This window comes from Ictalurus punctatus, chromosome 9 (genome assembly GCF_001660625.3).
Source record: "Ictalurus punctatus breed USDA103 chromosome 9, Coco_2.0, whole genome shotgun sequence".
NCBI classification, from domain to species: Eukaryota; Metazoa; Chordata; class Actinopteri; order Siluriformes; family Ictaluridae; genus Ictalurus; species Ictalurus punctatus.
This window is the reverse complement of record NC_030424.2, coordinates 22,202,825-22,219,481: the sequence shown is the minus strand read 5'-3', so window position 1 is coordinate 22,219,481 and position 16,657 is coordinate 22,202,825. Positions and strand designations below refer to the sequence as shown.

Genomic DNA, 16,657 nt, shown 5'->3' with positions numbered 1-16,657 from the left:
AATAACAACCAGATATGGAACAGGTCGGCCAAGGAAAACAACAGCAGTTGATGACAAACACTGTGAGAGCTATGAAGAAAAACCCCAAAACAACAGTTAGTGACATCACCAACAACCTCTACAGGGCAGGGGTGAAGGTATCACAAGGTATATCAAAATGATGGAAAGGCCAAGGTGTGGAGAAAGAAAGGATCTGCTCATGATCCAAAACAGGAGTTCATCAGTCAGGCATGGTGGAGGTAGTGTCATGGCTTTTTTGGGTGCTTCTGGAACAGGTTCACTAATCTTTATTGATGATGTAACTCATGATGGTAGCAGCTGAATGAATTCAGAAGTTTGCAGGAACATTTTGTCTGCTAACTTAGAGAATTCTGCCTGCCAATTTACAGAGAAATGTATCCAACATAGTCAGGAGGAACTTTATCATGCAGCAAGGCAATGATCCAAAACACACTGCCAACACAACAAAATAGTTAATCAGTGGAAGTTTTTATACTGGCCAAGATAATCACCAGACCTTGACCCAATTGAGCAGCAATTCACCTCCTGAAGAGGAGACTGAAGGGAGAACCCCCCCCAAAACAAACAACAACTGAAAGAGGCTGTGTTATAAGCCTGGAAAAGCATCACAAAAGAAGAAACTAACAATTTGGTGATGTCGATGAGTCACACGCTTGATGCAGTTATTGCAAGCAAGGGATATGCAACTAAATCCATCCATCCATCCATTTTCTGTACCGCTTATGTTACACAGGGTCCCGGAGAGCCTGGAGCCTATCCCAGGGGACTCAGGTCACAAGGCAGGAGACACCCTGGATGGGGTGCCAACCCATCACAGGGCACACTCACACACTATGAAACCAAATATTAAGTGTTATTGACTTTAATTTGCTTCAAGACTTATATGTTCCTATACTTTTGCTTGACTAACAATTTGATTGGGTGCTCTGATACAAAAGGTTCTATGTTTTATTTTGTTCACCAACTATATGTTATGTTTTATTTGGTTTTCAAAGTGGGGGCCACCAGGGGGCGCCTGGGGGGCCTCAACAATTTGGTGTGTAAAATAAATACATGATGTGTGTATATATATATATATATATATATATATATATATATATATATATATATATATATATATATATATATATATATATATATATATATATGCATTACTATAACATGTTATTTGTAACAATACATATTAAAATCACATTTGCTATACCTAACTTTCTAATTGCTAAACAGACAAAACATTCCTAAGATGTAGTTATTAATAAAAAAAAAAGGGGGGATTTATTCAGAAGGCTGTATTTTTAACATGTTTTAAAGACATCTTGCAAAAGGGGGGCCTCGGTCAAATGTTAATGCCATATGGGGGGCCTTGCCCTGGAAAAGTTTGGGAACCCCTGGTTTAACACTTCTAGATGTAAATACCAGGAAATAAAAGCTGAAATCTTAATCTCTTGTCTCATATCCATCTTTTGATCTCAAACCCAGATGTCTTTTGTGTATAGCACAAACAAATGAATTAGACTTGTTGTTCCAGAAGTTTCAGAGGGGACTGTATATCTGATATTTTATTCCTGTAGACTACTTCAAACCCTCAGACTCAACAGTTGAAATTTTCATGAAAACATTTTGGACATAATTATGCAGTTATGGCACTAGAGTGCATTATGCATTAAGCATTATGCCACAGAAGTACGCTTAAATTTTCATAAAACTTCTACTGAACAGATTCTCTCTGAGGACTGGAGGTCAGGTGGAGGGCAGTACAGTAGGAATAATGAAATTTATCAGTGCTAGTGTTTTTCCTATTTTTACCATCTTTATTGGTGTCCATCTGTCTGAAAATCTTATCAGTTCTCTTCTCTGGAGTGGACTCATCCTCTGGCATCTTCATCACAGATGAAACCATCTTATAGATTGCCTGAAGGAAAAAGTCAACCTTTTACCAATGTGCAACCTAGCAAAATAAATAAAGGTATATGTGTAGTTATTTACTACAATTTAGTAACTGTCTTTAAAATTAGACCTACTCAAATCGCTCATAATTCTGTAACACTATGATTGTTTGGCAAAAATATGGACTAGAAAATCTTTGCAGAAGATTTACTAACTAATTAGTCCAGGTGTTTTCAATGTATTCTCACTCATAATTTAAAGTAACCAGTCATGGGATTTTTAAATGTGTTACAATCATTCATGTCTTTCATTCCATTTTACCTTATTTACATAATTATACCTAATGAATATTCGGAGATTTTTCAAACTGGCTCCTTAGTATTCATGACTCCTGTAAGCATACTTTCAAATTCTCTTTACACTTTCAAATTTTTTTACACTGTATATTATTTCTATATTATTTAATTTTCTGGCTCACTAAAGCTTCTTACAGGTGTCCCAGAGGAAAACTGACATTAAGACAGTGAGTAAAATGCACATTAGACAGCGTAATATATGAATCCCCAGATATTTTTGATGGCAGGAGCACAGGGACATCTAGTCTGAAGGACGTTAAATAAATCAAATGCAATCAATTTTTCTGAATATATTAACACATAAGGTCATGAATGTTAAATGTTTTTATTTTTATTTAAATTGCTGATTAATTTGAGACCTTGGTATTGTACTGTTTCATTGGACAATATTATGAACATGTTATTCACATTTAACTGAATATACAATACAGTGCAAAAGTTTTAGGCACATGTAAACAAATGCTGTAAAGCAAAAATTCCTTCAAAAATAATAAAATGAAATGTTTTCTACATTTTAAATCGTTATGAAGAGCAGGAAACATCACTAAACTAAACTATTTGGTGTGACAACCCTTTTTGAAAAAATGCTTCAGTAGTTTCAGGTACACGTTCTGTAGTTTTATAAGTAAATTGGCTGGTAAATTCTTCTCTAAGCATCTGAGAATCTGCCACAGTTCTTCTGGAGACTTTAGCTGTTGCACTTGCTTACTTACTGACCCAACAGTGAAGTCATAAAATAAACATCTAAGACAAATTTAGCATTTAGTACTTGGTACCCAAGACTTTTAGTACCCAGGACATTTAGTACTTGGTACCCAAGACAAAAAAATGATCTTAAATTTGTATTTTTAAGGTTTTTTCAGGCATTTTGGTAAAAAATTAGTTAATCACATAAACCTCATCAGTGGACGATACTTTATTAGTTATTTAATTAGATTAAGATATTACTTAATAAGGAACTGCCAAGTAGAACCTTATAAAAAATAAACAGTATTTGATCTTACAGTATAATAAAGTTCTGTGCCTGGGCCATGTTCAAAATGGACTTTATCACTGTCTGAAAATTTAGAAAAAGTAAATTAAAGTGTAAACTTTGTGGAGCTGTAAATGTAAAATTGCGAGTTTTGCTAGCTGGAAAGTCAAAATTTTGATTCAAAATATCTTCACCCAGATGGAACCTTATAATTCTAAGGTCTGAGAATGTCATTTCTAAAACGTGTCAAACTTTAAATGTGAAATGTCTGCTCTTACCTGTACGATTTCCAACATCTCTGCTCGGCTGATATAACCATTGCCATCCAGGTCATACATACTGAAGGCCCACTTCAGCTTCTGCTCCAGCTTCCCTCGTGACGTCACACTCAGTGCGATAATGAACTCTCTGAAGTCAATAGTCCCATCACCATTAGTGTCGAATGTTCTGAAGACATGCTCGGCAAATTTGGAGGCGTCTCCATATGGAAAGAAATTGGCATAGATTTTTTTGAACTCGTCCACAGTGAGGTGACCTGTGGGGCAGTCCTTCAGGAAGCCCTTATACCACTCCTGCAGCTCGTGCTCACTGAACTCGGTGTTCTCGCGCAGATCGTTGAGCACCTCCGGCCGCAGCTTGCTGTTCTGTTTCCCCATGATGCTGTTCCTCTTCTCTCTCTCTCTCTCTCTTCACAGTGCTCTCCTGTGTTTAGGTTTCGCTTCTTTGTCTTCTTCCTCTTATCTCCTCACACCTTACACTCTGTCCAGTGACCACTGAGCAGAGAGACAGTGAGAGTGAGCTTATCATGTGGACTAAGAAGATAAAGTCTTCTTGGCTGGTACAAAAAGATACTTCTTTCTTACTGCGGATGCTAGAATTTGCTTTTCTTTTTCGTTAAGATTTAAAATGCGCTACATTTAACACTGCATCTGAATTACAATGCTAAATGGTTTCAACATTGCACAGAGCTTAATGTTTGGAAATAACAGCTAGGGTTAGAGCAAATAGTTTTTCAGAATACATGAAAGCATAATGCCATGCTAATTAAATATATATATATATATATATATATATATATATATATATATATATATATATATATATATATATATATTTAAATCTCCAATCTCCATATCTGATTCAAAAAATAATAATAATTAACATACTGAAAACAAAGATAGAGAAACAAAAGACATAATGCATGTATTTAGAAACAGAGCACAGAGCAAATATTTATTTTTCTCTTGTCATGTAATTATGATGCTCTCAACTCATTATCTAAGCAGGCGGGATGGAAATTTGGAGAGGTTTCACTCATAAAATCAATGCGCAAAATAATTAAAATTGTTTCAATGTAAATTCAAATATCTTTATTCATCAGCTAAAGTTTTTTATAATAATGCTGTGTGTGTGTGTGTGTGTGTGTGTGGGAGGGGGGGTATTTAAACACGTCCAAGTTAATTTGTCGTCTGAGTACTAGGTTAGAGTCAATTCCTTACATATTCCTTCTTTCAATTTCATGGTCCATGCGCTGAAATGCTGCACCTGACCTTTAAGTGTTAGCTGTAGTGAAAAAACAATGTTCTCTGGTCAGTACGAAAATATGCCCTGAGAGGTGACTAGCTTTGATAGGCTTAATGAAGACTGCAGCCTTGTTCCAAATGGCTATCCCCACTGTGATAAAATTATATGCATCCCACAGGCCTCGCTCTCATTGCTATCAAAAACATCCATTTCCTGCTCCATGTAACAAAGAGGACTTGGCTGGATTTAATGGATGCATGTGCAGAGGTTTATTGGATACACAGGGGTAGCTGGGTAACCAGAAGACAATAGTAAAAACACAGAGCAGGAATCAAAGTGCAAGAAACGATCCAAGTTTAAAACAGTGCAAAGCAGGTAAACAAGTCACATGATTAATGCAAAGGCCAAAGGTCAAAACAGAGAAAAAGACCAAAACAGGCAAATCAATACTTCGTAAAGCACGCTGAAAACATTAACATTTAAAACAGGTGAAATAAACTGATAATCATGGCAATGATGATAGAGACTCTGGCTTGTGCTGGTGTTGCACTGTTTGCATGTGACAAATTTATTTAGCACCACTGTATGGATGTTCAATCATCTTCAGTACCCGCTTTATCCTGGTCAGGGCTGCAATGGAGACTATCTAGGGAACACTGGGCGGGGGCAAGAGAAATGTTTGTGATACCAAGAAAATTTGCAGAAAGCCTTAGAACATATCAAAAAGAAAAAGTAGTTTTCCAAATATTTGGTTCAAGGTATAGGGCATTGCAGCAGCACACGGTTGAGCTGTGAACAGAACCTCTCTACTGCCACACTGCAGGATCATTCAGTAAATCAATCAGCACACCTTAGATCAACCTTATATCAACATATACTTACGTGCATACAACATTGAGAGACTAATACATAATAATCACATTTATTTTGGCATCACTGCCCACAATCTATCCATTACTGTCGAAAATGGTTTAACTATGAGACAATATGGTACCTATGGATATTATTTATTCAGCCATGACATTAACATGGGATTATAATGGTGCTTTATAGTAATTGTGTTTTACATATTACATATTTAATACATTTAACCATAATACATTTTTTCTTATAACCATAATACATTTTTTCTTATGTAACCGTGTGAATTTATCTTACTCTTATGACACTGCTATAGGTAGTGTAGGTATAGGTAGTCGAGAAAATAAAAACCAACGAAGTCACGTGGTGACGTGAGCTGAACGGAGGTGATAAAAGCCACTGCAGCTCAGCACTCCACCTCTTTCGCTTTTCTCGCCTTCGGTTTACATCATAGTTTTTTTTCATCACATCGTCAAGTGCAGATTTCTCAGAGCAGTGAAAATTCCCATCCAAAGTGAATTCTCCGGACTTGAGTCCAGTGTCCCCGGGCTAGGCTCCAGCTTGTTTTTGTCTTTCCTTCTAATTGCAAGTTGGCATTAAGATGATTCAGCATGCTTTACAAAACATTAGTAGAAAAAAAAACTAGGAAAGTCTAGTATAGCTGAAGTTTGAGAAAGTAGCCTAAGGGAAACACTGTCAGTCAAAAACTGAAAACTTTCACCCATGACTTTCTGTCCATAAATAGTGCTGTTGCCCGAGGAATGAAAATAAAAATCAATATCTCTTCACTCACAGGGAAATCCGAAACTCAGACTGTAGTTTAATAAGTTAGAGGTCATTAATATATCATAGGAGCATTAGCTAACCAGATAGTAGCAAATGTTTATTTCTGAATAAGTTAGCTATCAATAGAAATGGTTAAATTTGAATGCCCTCATTCATATAGATAGCTGCTTTTAATTAACAGCATCTAATCTTCCTATGGGAGCTATTCATTTTTTTTGCTGTACGGACGGTTGGCACATTACATTAGGTCAGTTTGACAATTTTCACAGCCACTGAAAACACAAATTAATGTTGGTAGCGAAAGTTTTCAAAATGGTTATGATTACACTGATATATCTACCGATATCCACTGAAACTCCTGAGTGATTCAGGTTATCTTGGCTATCCAATGAAAAATTAGAGACTTCACATGTAAGGGAAAACAATGATGGTGCATGGTGTTGTACTGTATGAAAATAATCAACGACGGGGTGGTGTGATAAGACCCAAAGTTCACTTTTTTTCCAAATAACTGTCCCGATATTTGATTTGCCTATCAGAACTGCTGTTATAGATGATTAAATCAACTTCTATCACTTCTGACCAATCAGAATAGAGAATTCAGGAGCACTGTGGTATAACTATTAGGACATATAGAAAAGCGGTTTTCAACCTTTAATGACCCTGAAATAGATATAGTAAGACTACCAGAACAATGAGAAACATCAACTTCTTCAGTGTGCATAAATACAGGGACCGCATTCATACCCCGCCACATCCACCCCCCCCCGCCCCCCCCCACCCCCCCCCACCCCCCCCCCCCCACCCAGGTGGGTTCAAAACCAGATGTTGCATCAAAGTAATGTACCAAGATCTGACACACACTACCTAATAATGAAAGAAATACCCACAAGCTGCCATGCCCAGACCAAATACACCTTCATACACATGCAAAGCTTACATCAGTGAAAGTAATCCCTCTCATTACAACTTCAGTTTTACACCTACACTTTTACTGTTCATAGAGCATCTGGATCCATGACAGACTGTGCCATGTTTACCTGTTTGCATCACCTGTTTTCATGCTGCATCAACAATAATGCAATACAATATTACTATTCAAACTGATGGTGAATGACGGATTATAAAATTTTGGAAACTAACAGGCCAAAGACTGCAGTGTTAAAGTCTGCCAGAGACTAAGCCAAAGCCCCTTTGAAGCATACTGATTCCCCATCTGGCAAAATGCAGAGGGAGAAATAGTGAATATTGATCAGAGGAAGAGATGTGTCCAGGGGAATGGAGTTAATTGCACAAAGCGCAGCTCCTTGCTGTCATGAGCTCTGATGACAGTAATAGGGCTGTGGGGTAGCTCAGGGAGTAGCGAACCAAACCACAATTCATCCATATCACTGAGCGTGAAATGACATCCGAGTCACACATAAACCATTCAGTCCCATTTATTTATTGGGGATTAGAAATGGGAGAAAAAAGCGATTATTTGATTCATCATCATGCTCACAATTCTACATCAATAAATAAAATATACACTTATACATAGAAATGTATGAAAAATATCAACAGTACCAAATATTAAAAATAAACACTATAAAATAAAGCTGTCTTACATAATTTAAATAATGGTTTCAATATGAACATGAATTATCTTGTAATTTTATACTACCATTGACAAAAAAAAGTGAGTAGTAAATAATGGCTTTGCTATGCTTTTGTTCTGCACAAAAGCAGAGAAAATTATGACAGCAATATCATATTTATACTTAGCATAAGCTTTAATGCTTCTGATTTGTTTTTTATATATCATGCTACCGTAATATTTTATCACTGATATGTAGCAATATGTAGTTAAACTCGACTAGACACACACCCAGTAACAATTTACATGGTGAATTTCACTAGGCTTCATTGTCACCATATGCTCAATACTTAGCAGTCCTTCCAGGATTCAAATTGCAAACGTCGGAGAAGCTTGCAATTCCTCAAAATTACCACACATTTTCCACAGATTTGGGCAAAGGCGTGTCATGTGAAATCATCACAACGCGCATTCAGTCAAAGCCCTCTTCGATTCACGTGCATCGAACATGAGTGCAGCTAAAAGGTCTCATTTACCAACAAACATCACCATGAAAGACTTCGTGCAATTGCAATTTTGCCAATTTAAGTAGTTTTCCACAATTTTTTTAAAAAGCCACAGCAAAATTAAGCATTTTTGCTGCAACAATCATAAATTTTTTTTAAAAAAAACCCTGTGAAATCCTGTACAGACTGACTTAGGCTATAACAATGTTGTTGTAGAAGCTATGTCAAATAGAACACCATTTGAGGTTTTGATTTGCTTATTTTGCATATATAATTAGAAAACTGGTAAATAGATAAACATTATGATGTATTTATTTCATTTAGTTAAATTGTTTAGGAAATGTACTTTGAAAGACTTTCATTAGGTAACTATATGTAGAACATGGGATTTTAAACATGGCAATGTTGAATTTTTTGCTTTCAATTACAATATTAAAGCTGCAAAATGGAATGTATTTTTGATTAAAAATGAACAAAAAGCAATTATTCAGCAACTACATAAAAAAAAATCAGTGTTCAGAACTGTCTCCTTACCGTAGCATGATCCACAACGGTAAGCTTATAACAATGATTTGTATAACAACAATTTGAGCTGTTGGGTCAGATTTGGTGGGAAATGGCAGCTGACGTCATTCGTGACGTCATTCGTCTTTCCGTGGTTACGTCACATCCGTAAACAGAAAGAAGAAAGAAACAAAGAACCTTGAATTGTGGAAGGCCTGTAGTCAAAAATGGAAAGCCTGTGCTAAAATGAGAATAAATATCGGCAAGGTTTTTGAGAGGTGGCAAAAACTCAGAGGTACTGATACTGACGCAGAGAAGGCTTTTTATTCTGCTGTACAGGTAAGACATTTCAGTGGCTCAATAAGTAGCTAGCTAGCACACTTATTCGCTTGATTCAGCTAGTTATCGAGTTTCCTATGTTGTGTTTTTTTGTTTTGCTTTGGTCAGTGTGGTAAACTGCACTTATTTTCTGCTAGCTATGAGAGACAGCAACTCACATTTACTCCAAGAAAACTTGGAGATAATATACGACCCAAACGTGTTGCCACGAGACGAATAAGCAACTGCAGCTTCAAAAACAAGCCGATATTATTAGAGCCTGTTACAGCCTCGATGTAAACAGACTGAATAAATGACCCTGCAACATATTAAACTGAAACCACTCGCAATTTGAAAAGCAAAAACAGATTTTATTTAATTAAAAAATCATCAAATGGCAACAAAATTATAGGGAGGACAGGCACTATCCACTCTTCTCTGATCACCTGCAAGCAGAACATTACTGGAGAGATGGAAAAGGGGATTACATTATTATAACTACTATTAGTATATATGGATATGTTGTGCTTTTTATTTTTGTTATAACCTGTAATAATTGTGGGAATGTGAAATACACCACAGCACCGATATTATTGTGAGGCTGTGAGCAGACAGCGTCAATGCATTGTAGAAAATAGCGACCATAATCGTAAATAAGGAAGTCGCTTGTCAGATTTTCCTAACAAACAACCATATTTTTTTTAAAACAAGCCCAAAAAACCACAAACCCTCAACCCATGATTTTTTCAAACAACTTAAAGCAAGAAAAAAAGAAGCCTAAAGTTGCGTATAACAAGCGGACTTGGCAACTCTGATAAGGATAACTTTAACCATCAGATTCATGCACGCAGAGGAGCAGTGCTGAAGCACAACCCACGTTTAAAAAATACTTAAAAAAAAAAAAAAAAAACCTCCGCAAGTAACATATTTCAAACAGAAATGGAAATAGACAGGCAAAAATTCAGTAGTGCTGATTTAATATTTATTTATTTTTTAAATGACATTAATTTTGACAGCTGTATCTGAAATGCATTATTTTTCATGATGGCTGAAAATATATGCACGGCAAGTTGTTAATAGGGAAATAAATCATAACGTAGGCTATAGGAAGAAAAATTGCAATGCATCAAGATGACAGCGTCAAAACACCCTAAATCAAAATCTGATTAAATCATGAGGTCCCTAGAGATCAATGCTGCTCCTGCATGACAACCCGTTTTAATGAATGTCAACTAAGAAAATATTGATGCTTTCCCCATCACAATCCCACTGACAAAAGCAAGAAATAAAAATTTGTTTCATGGATCTAGTTTATTCTTTATGAACTTATTGAATCAGTCTCATTGTCCTCATACTTATTCATAAAGGCACAATGGAGAAAAACAGGATATGGGGGAATAAATGCCCACAAAAATATCCTGTGGGTTTATGGGTAACAAAAGACTATACCTCTTCCGGCTGTTGCCTTAGTTTAAATAACTGACTCCTCCAGGGAAGGAAGGAATTATTGAAGAAAGATCACAATACCTCAAAGAGGATGTTGACAGAAGTACTCACATACACACAATATCAGAATCAAAGTGAAAGTAAATCATTATTAATTAACAAGCAAGTTTACAATGCAGTAGTAATCATGTACAGTACTACGCCTTTGCAGAAGTTTCATAATCAGGTTCCGAGAAGTTTTTCCTGCTTTTCTTCTCCAGAGTGGGCTTTCTTCAGCTCTAAATATACAGTTATTAAATGCTACTACAGTAGAAGACACAAGGCTCTAGAGACTGCAGATAGACCTTTCACTCCCACAAATTCTAACAGTGAGAAAAGATTATGTGTTTCAGTGGAGGTGTAGGACGTGCTTGCCTGTTTTGGAACGCTTCAAACCAATGAAAGAAAATGCTACACTATTGCACATAACGCCCAGAAACACAGCATGGATGCATTTTATACTGGATATATTGTATTATATACACACAGGAAGATCAGAATGAGTTGTAGAGCTAGAAAACAGACCGATATATCAACCTCAAGCATGTTGCACAGGAGTATTTTCAAAGACTTCCTCAAAGTGGAGAAATGATGAAAATAGGACAATTTGGAGTCTATGCAGTATTTATACTGCTTTTATACAAGGAAGATAGACTGAAAATAACAATCAATTGCATTTTTAAAAAAAATTATTACTATTTGTAGCTGATTAGTGTTGAAATCAACTGATTACAATAATCAAATTATATCAACACAACGAAAATTGCACTTAGTGGGGACTTTAAGCCTCACATGAAGCATAAACCTTCCTTCCGAGCCAATTTTTAAAAACGCTTAAAGAAATAATCAAACATGTTTCGGTCTAATCTCAATCTACTGCACCTGTAGCATATATGCAATTACCACAGAAAATAATTTCAAAATCTTTCCCTGTACTGAGAAAATAACTGAAGACTTACAGAAACTTGCTTATAACAGGCATAAAGTGTTTGAAAGATTTTTTCATTAATTCTTTAAGACATTTGTAAAATAATCTGTAAATCTATATAATTCACCCTTTTTGAGACGGGACTGCTTTTCCAAGGGAAAATGCATTAGTAACCACAAAAGTGATGAGGCCCCCTTGGTTCTGCAAATAAATACTGAGGTGCCAACTGTGGTAACAAGAAACTCCTAGCAGGCAAAGAAAGAAAATAAATTCCCTAGTGTATATAATTGGACGAGACAGATGTTTTCAGATATGAGCCAAATAACAGTGAGAAAAACGGTGAGGATAATATGATGCCCTCCATTTCTTTACCAACCAAAGAGACCACAGTCCAGTCTTCTTGGTTTCTAGTGACTCACAATACAGTAGCTTGTAAAATCACAGGTTAAAGTTCACCTAGATAAGGTCAGTGCAAAACAAAAGTAACTTCTTTCAAGTAATCTTTCATGTTCCAGGTCCTTTCGGTTGCAAGGAGTCATAAACGAAAATGTATCAGCTGAATCATAGATGTTTGCACCACTCTGGATTCCGTTTACTGTATTGCTCAGCACTACTGCTGGAAATTTGGATAAAACCTCCAAAAGAACATCTTTGCCAAGATGTTCACTCATGTCTATCTCAGCCTCATCTCATTTTATAATTTCTGGATTCCTCTGGTTTTCGGTCTGTAATAACTCAGTGGCGCCTTCACTGTGGCAGTGAACTCCTTCCCACACACAGGCTGTTACACCACGCGAGAGGAACCCAAGCTGTCAGCTCCTCTCTCTTTCTACTGCTCAGTATCTCACTCTTAACCCACCACGTGTGACCTTCAGTGGAGAGATTCTGACTGTGTAGAGGTGTGTTTCTTTTTTTTTAAAAAAAAGGAAAGGTGACTGCTCTATGTGAAAATAAACTTTTTTTTCTCTGGCAAGTTTGACACCTTAAAGCATTATAAAAGGCTGTGAAAGGTGCCCACGTATGTACGAACACTAGCCACTTTCCCCCCTCACAATTCCTGCTCAGAAATAGACTCGATTAAGCTGCAGAAACTGAGCTGCAGCCAAAAGACAATTGCACCACCATAGGGTATCAAGTAATTGATTTGCATTAATTTGACCTGAAATGTATTGTTATATTATCATATTATAAAAGAGATTGAAATTACATGCAGCATTTCATGAACTAATGGTGCTGTATTCAACGGAACAGCAACCATTCATCAACACTGTTACAAGAACTGGATGCTACCAGCCATATGTTCACATCAAACAACAATGGTTTCATCCCTCCCCCCCTTACTCCCAGTCCCCTGTAGCAATTTCTTTCACACCATCTGGTCCCAGCGACTGAGAGAGAGAGAGAGTGAGAAAGAGCTAGAGAGAGAATAAAGCTACAACTCAGTCAAAGCTCTCATCACTAATGCATGTCCTCAGGTACTCACTCAACCAGGTCAACCCACAATGGAGTAACCTGACCAGGCCGCACGGTGGATACGAACAACACACACACATACAGGATAATACAAGCAGGATACGTTCTCCAAGCCAGAGTTCTTAATACGAATTAATGTGAACAGAAGTGAGGAGAAAATGTATTTAGCTGTTTATGAATTGCTGCTATGCTCAGCATTAAGAATAACAAATAATTTCCATGCAATACCAATACTATAAATACAAAAAGCAACAGATGCCAGTTATTGGCATGTCTAAGTTTAGTGTCTTGCACTTTCCAGTTCCAAAGTGAACGCCTCCTTTCAACTGCCGAAGAATGTGGGCACACATAGCAATGTAGAACTCACCCATGCAGTATAGATCACTGCACAGTGCTAGGTTTTGTCAAACTAGGCATGTGCACAGGTATTGGAATACTGAAAGCATTATTCAGGTGCTTATTATGGCATGCATCGCCATGAAGGCAGAAAGAAATTATGAAAAAGAAATGCTGCATCTGGTGGGAACAACACCGTTGTGGTGTGCAAGATATAGGGACTAGAATAAAATAAAATGAGGATGGGAGTGGGCTAGATATGAAGCTCAAGGGACAAAAGATAGCTCACTCTATGGCCAAAAGTATGTGGAAACACCTCCTAAATATTGGCCACACTCATTGCTAACAGGTACATAAACTCAAGCACATAGCCATGCAAAAATATCGGCAGTAGCATGGGTCATAATGAAGAGCTCAGGGACTTGTGGCATAAGATGTCATAAGATGCCACCTTTGCCACAAGTCAGTTCGTGAAATTCCTGTCTTGCTAGATCTGTGCCAGTCAATTTTAAATTGGATATTTCTGAAATGGAAGTTTCAACAACAGCTCTCCCACAAAGTGGTAGACCACGCAAACTCCCAGAGTGGGGCTGCTGAGAGTGTGTTTAATCACTCACTACAGAGCTCCAAACTGCCTCTGAACTGAAGTAACATCAGCACCAGAACTTTGCATCTGCACACAAGCCTAAGATGCCAAACGACAGCTGGAGTGGTGTAAAGCATACAGCCACTGGACTCCTGCACAGTGGAAACATTCTTTGGATTGATGAATTATGCGCCACTATCTGATAGTCTGATGAATGAATCTGGGTTTGGTGGATTCCAGGAGAACGATACCTACTGTAATGCCAACAGTAAAGTAGGTGGAGGGATAATGGTCTGGAGATGTTTTTCATGGTTTGGACCCCTTAGTTCCAGTGTATGGGAATATTTACAGCACAGCATACAAAGACATTTAAGACAAATTGTATGCATCCAGCTTTGTGGCAAAAGTTTGGGGAAGGCCCTTTCCTGTTCCACAATGACTATGCTCCTGCGCACAATGCGAAGTCCATTAAGAGATGTTTTGACAGGTTTTGTGTGGAGGAACCCCAGTAGCCTGCAAAGAGCCCTGAGTTCAACCCCAATGAACACATTTAGGATGAATTGGAATGGCGATTGCCAGACAGTCTCTGATTCAACATCAGTGCCATCAGCATCATATTAGCATTAGCTCATGGTTTTGGAATGGGATGTCCAACAAGCTCAGATAAGCGTGATGGTCAGGTGTCCACATACTTATAGCCATATAATGTTAACTTAACCTACAATGGACACAAATCATGTACTTCATGTTTGCAGATGAATTCCAATTTATACCAGAAGCAATATCTCAACCAAAGTGTGACTTTTTTTTTTTCATTTTACACTAACATTTGTGTCTCTTTATTCACTGGCTTAGTATATACAGTGCTGTGAAAAAGTATTTCTTTTGTGTATATCTCATACTAAATAGTTTTAGTTTTTATTGAAGCAAAAAAAGTTATCCAACACCTATCACAGATGCGAAACACTAATTGCCCCCTTAAAATTAAAATCGGGTTGTGTCACCTTTAGCAGCAATAACTGCAGCCAAATGCTTCTCATAACTGGAGATCAGACTTTCACTTACTTCTAGGACTAGGACTTACTCCTACACTTTGGATCACTGTCATGCTGCATAATCCAACTGCGCTAGAGTTTCAAATTACGGACCAAGACCAGACATTCTCCTTTATGTTTCCCTCAGTTATTGCAAGTTGCCAGGCCCTGAAGCAGCACAGCATCCCTACACTATCACACTGCCACCACCATGGTTGACCTTGGAATTATGTTCTTTTTGTGGAATACTGTGTTTGGTTTATGCCAAATGTAACGGATCCCTGTCTTCCAAACAGTTCCACTTTTGACTCATCAGTCCACAGAACATTCTCCCAAAAGGTTTGAGGATCATCAAGGTGTGTTTTGGTAAAATTCAGATGAGCCTTAATGTTCTTCTGGGTTAGCAGTGGTTTTCGCCTCGCCTCTCTTCCATGGAAGCAATTTTTTACCTTTCTGACAGTGGAGTCATGAAAAGTGACTTTTAGTGATGCAAGAGAGGCCTGTAGTTCCTTTGATGTTGTCTCTGGAATGTTTATGACTTCCTGGATGAGTCGTTGCTGTGCTCTTGGATGACTTTTGGAAGATCTGAAAAGGTTTAATACTGTGCTGAGTTTTCCATTTGGAGATAATGGCTCTCACTATGAGTCCCAGAGCCTTTGAAATAGCTTTGTAACCCTTCACAGACTGATGTATTTCAATGACCTTCTTCCTCATCATTTCTCGAATTTCTTTCAGTTTTGGCATAGTGTGTTACTGGGTAAGACCTTTTAACCAACTTCATGCTGTTGAAAAAAGTTCTCCTTGAGTGTTGATTTGATAGAACAGGGTTTGCAGTAATCAGACCTGGTTGCGTCTAATCAAGCTGAACCCTATTATGAATGCAGTTTCATAGATTTGGGGAATTAGTAACTCCAGGGGCAAATAAATTTTCACATAGGCACAGTTGGTACTGGATAACTTTTTTGGCTTCAATAAACAACTAACATTTAAAAACTGTATTTTGTGTTTACTCAGGTGGCCTTTGTTTTATCTTAGATTTTGTTTTAATTTCTGAAACAATTTAGTATGATACATACACATTTTAACAGACACCAAAATGTTCTATGCTAAACCCCAATGGCTGAAATATTGAGCTGATTTTTAGTAACATTTTGCTGTGTGTGTGTGTGTGTGTGTGTTTAGATTTCATTTAGATTTAATCCATATTAACTATGGTTTATTTTCCTCTACTAGTTGTAAACATAGATCTATTCACTAACTCTTACAGATATATGAATAATAAAATTAGGTTAGAAGGCATGCAGACTTTGGAAAACATTGGCTTCCAACACCTCTGTTCTTTTATAAGTAACAATAACAATCATTGTGTATGTCAGTCTGGTTTCAAAGAAGCATCATAGTACAGAAGCAATGCAGGCTAAAGTGTTTAATAATCTATTGCCTGGCTCACACTAAGGATAGATTTCGGTTGTAGTACTGTAGTGCTTGACAGATAGTTAGATG

The 16,657-nt window shown here is 37.2% G+C and overlaps 1 protein-coding gene across 2 annotated transcripts in view; it reads right to left on the bottom strand.

The window, feature by feature from the left end:
* Positions 1–16,657, bottom strand: part of LOC108269972 (hippocalcin-like protein 1) — a 31,804-nt gene that overhangs the window by 3,666 nt on the left and 11,481 nt on the right. For both annotated transcript variants that reach the window (XM_017476169.3, XM_017476168.3), the window contains exons 2-3: positions 3,516–4,010; positions 1,828–1,933 (exon numbers count right to left, since the gene is read on the bottom strand). In XM_017476169.3, the coding sequence (XP_017331658.1) occupies positions 1,828–1,933; positions 3,516–3,893 (484 nt within the window). In that variant the 5' untranslated portion in view covers positions 3,894–4,010. The remainder of the gene's footprint in view (positions 1–1,827; positions 1,934–3,515; positions 4,011–16,657) is intronic.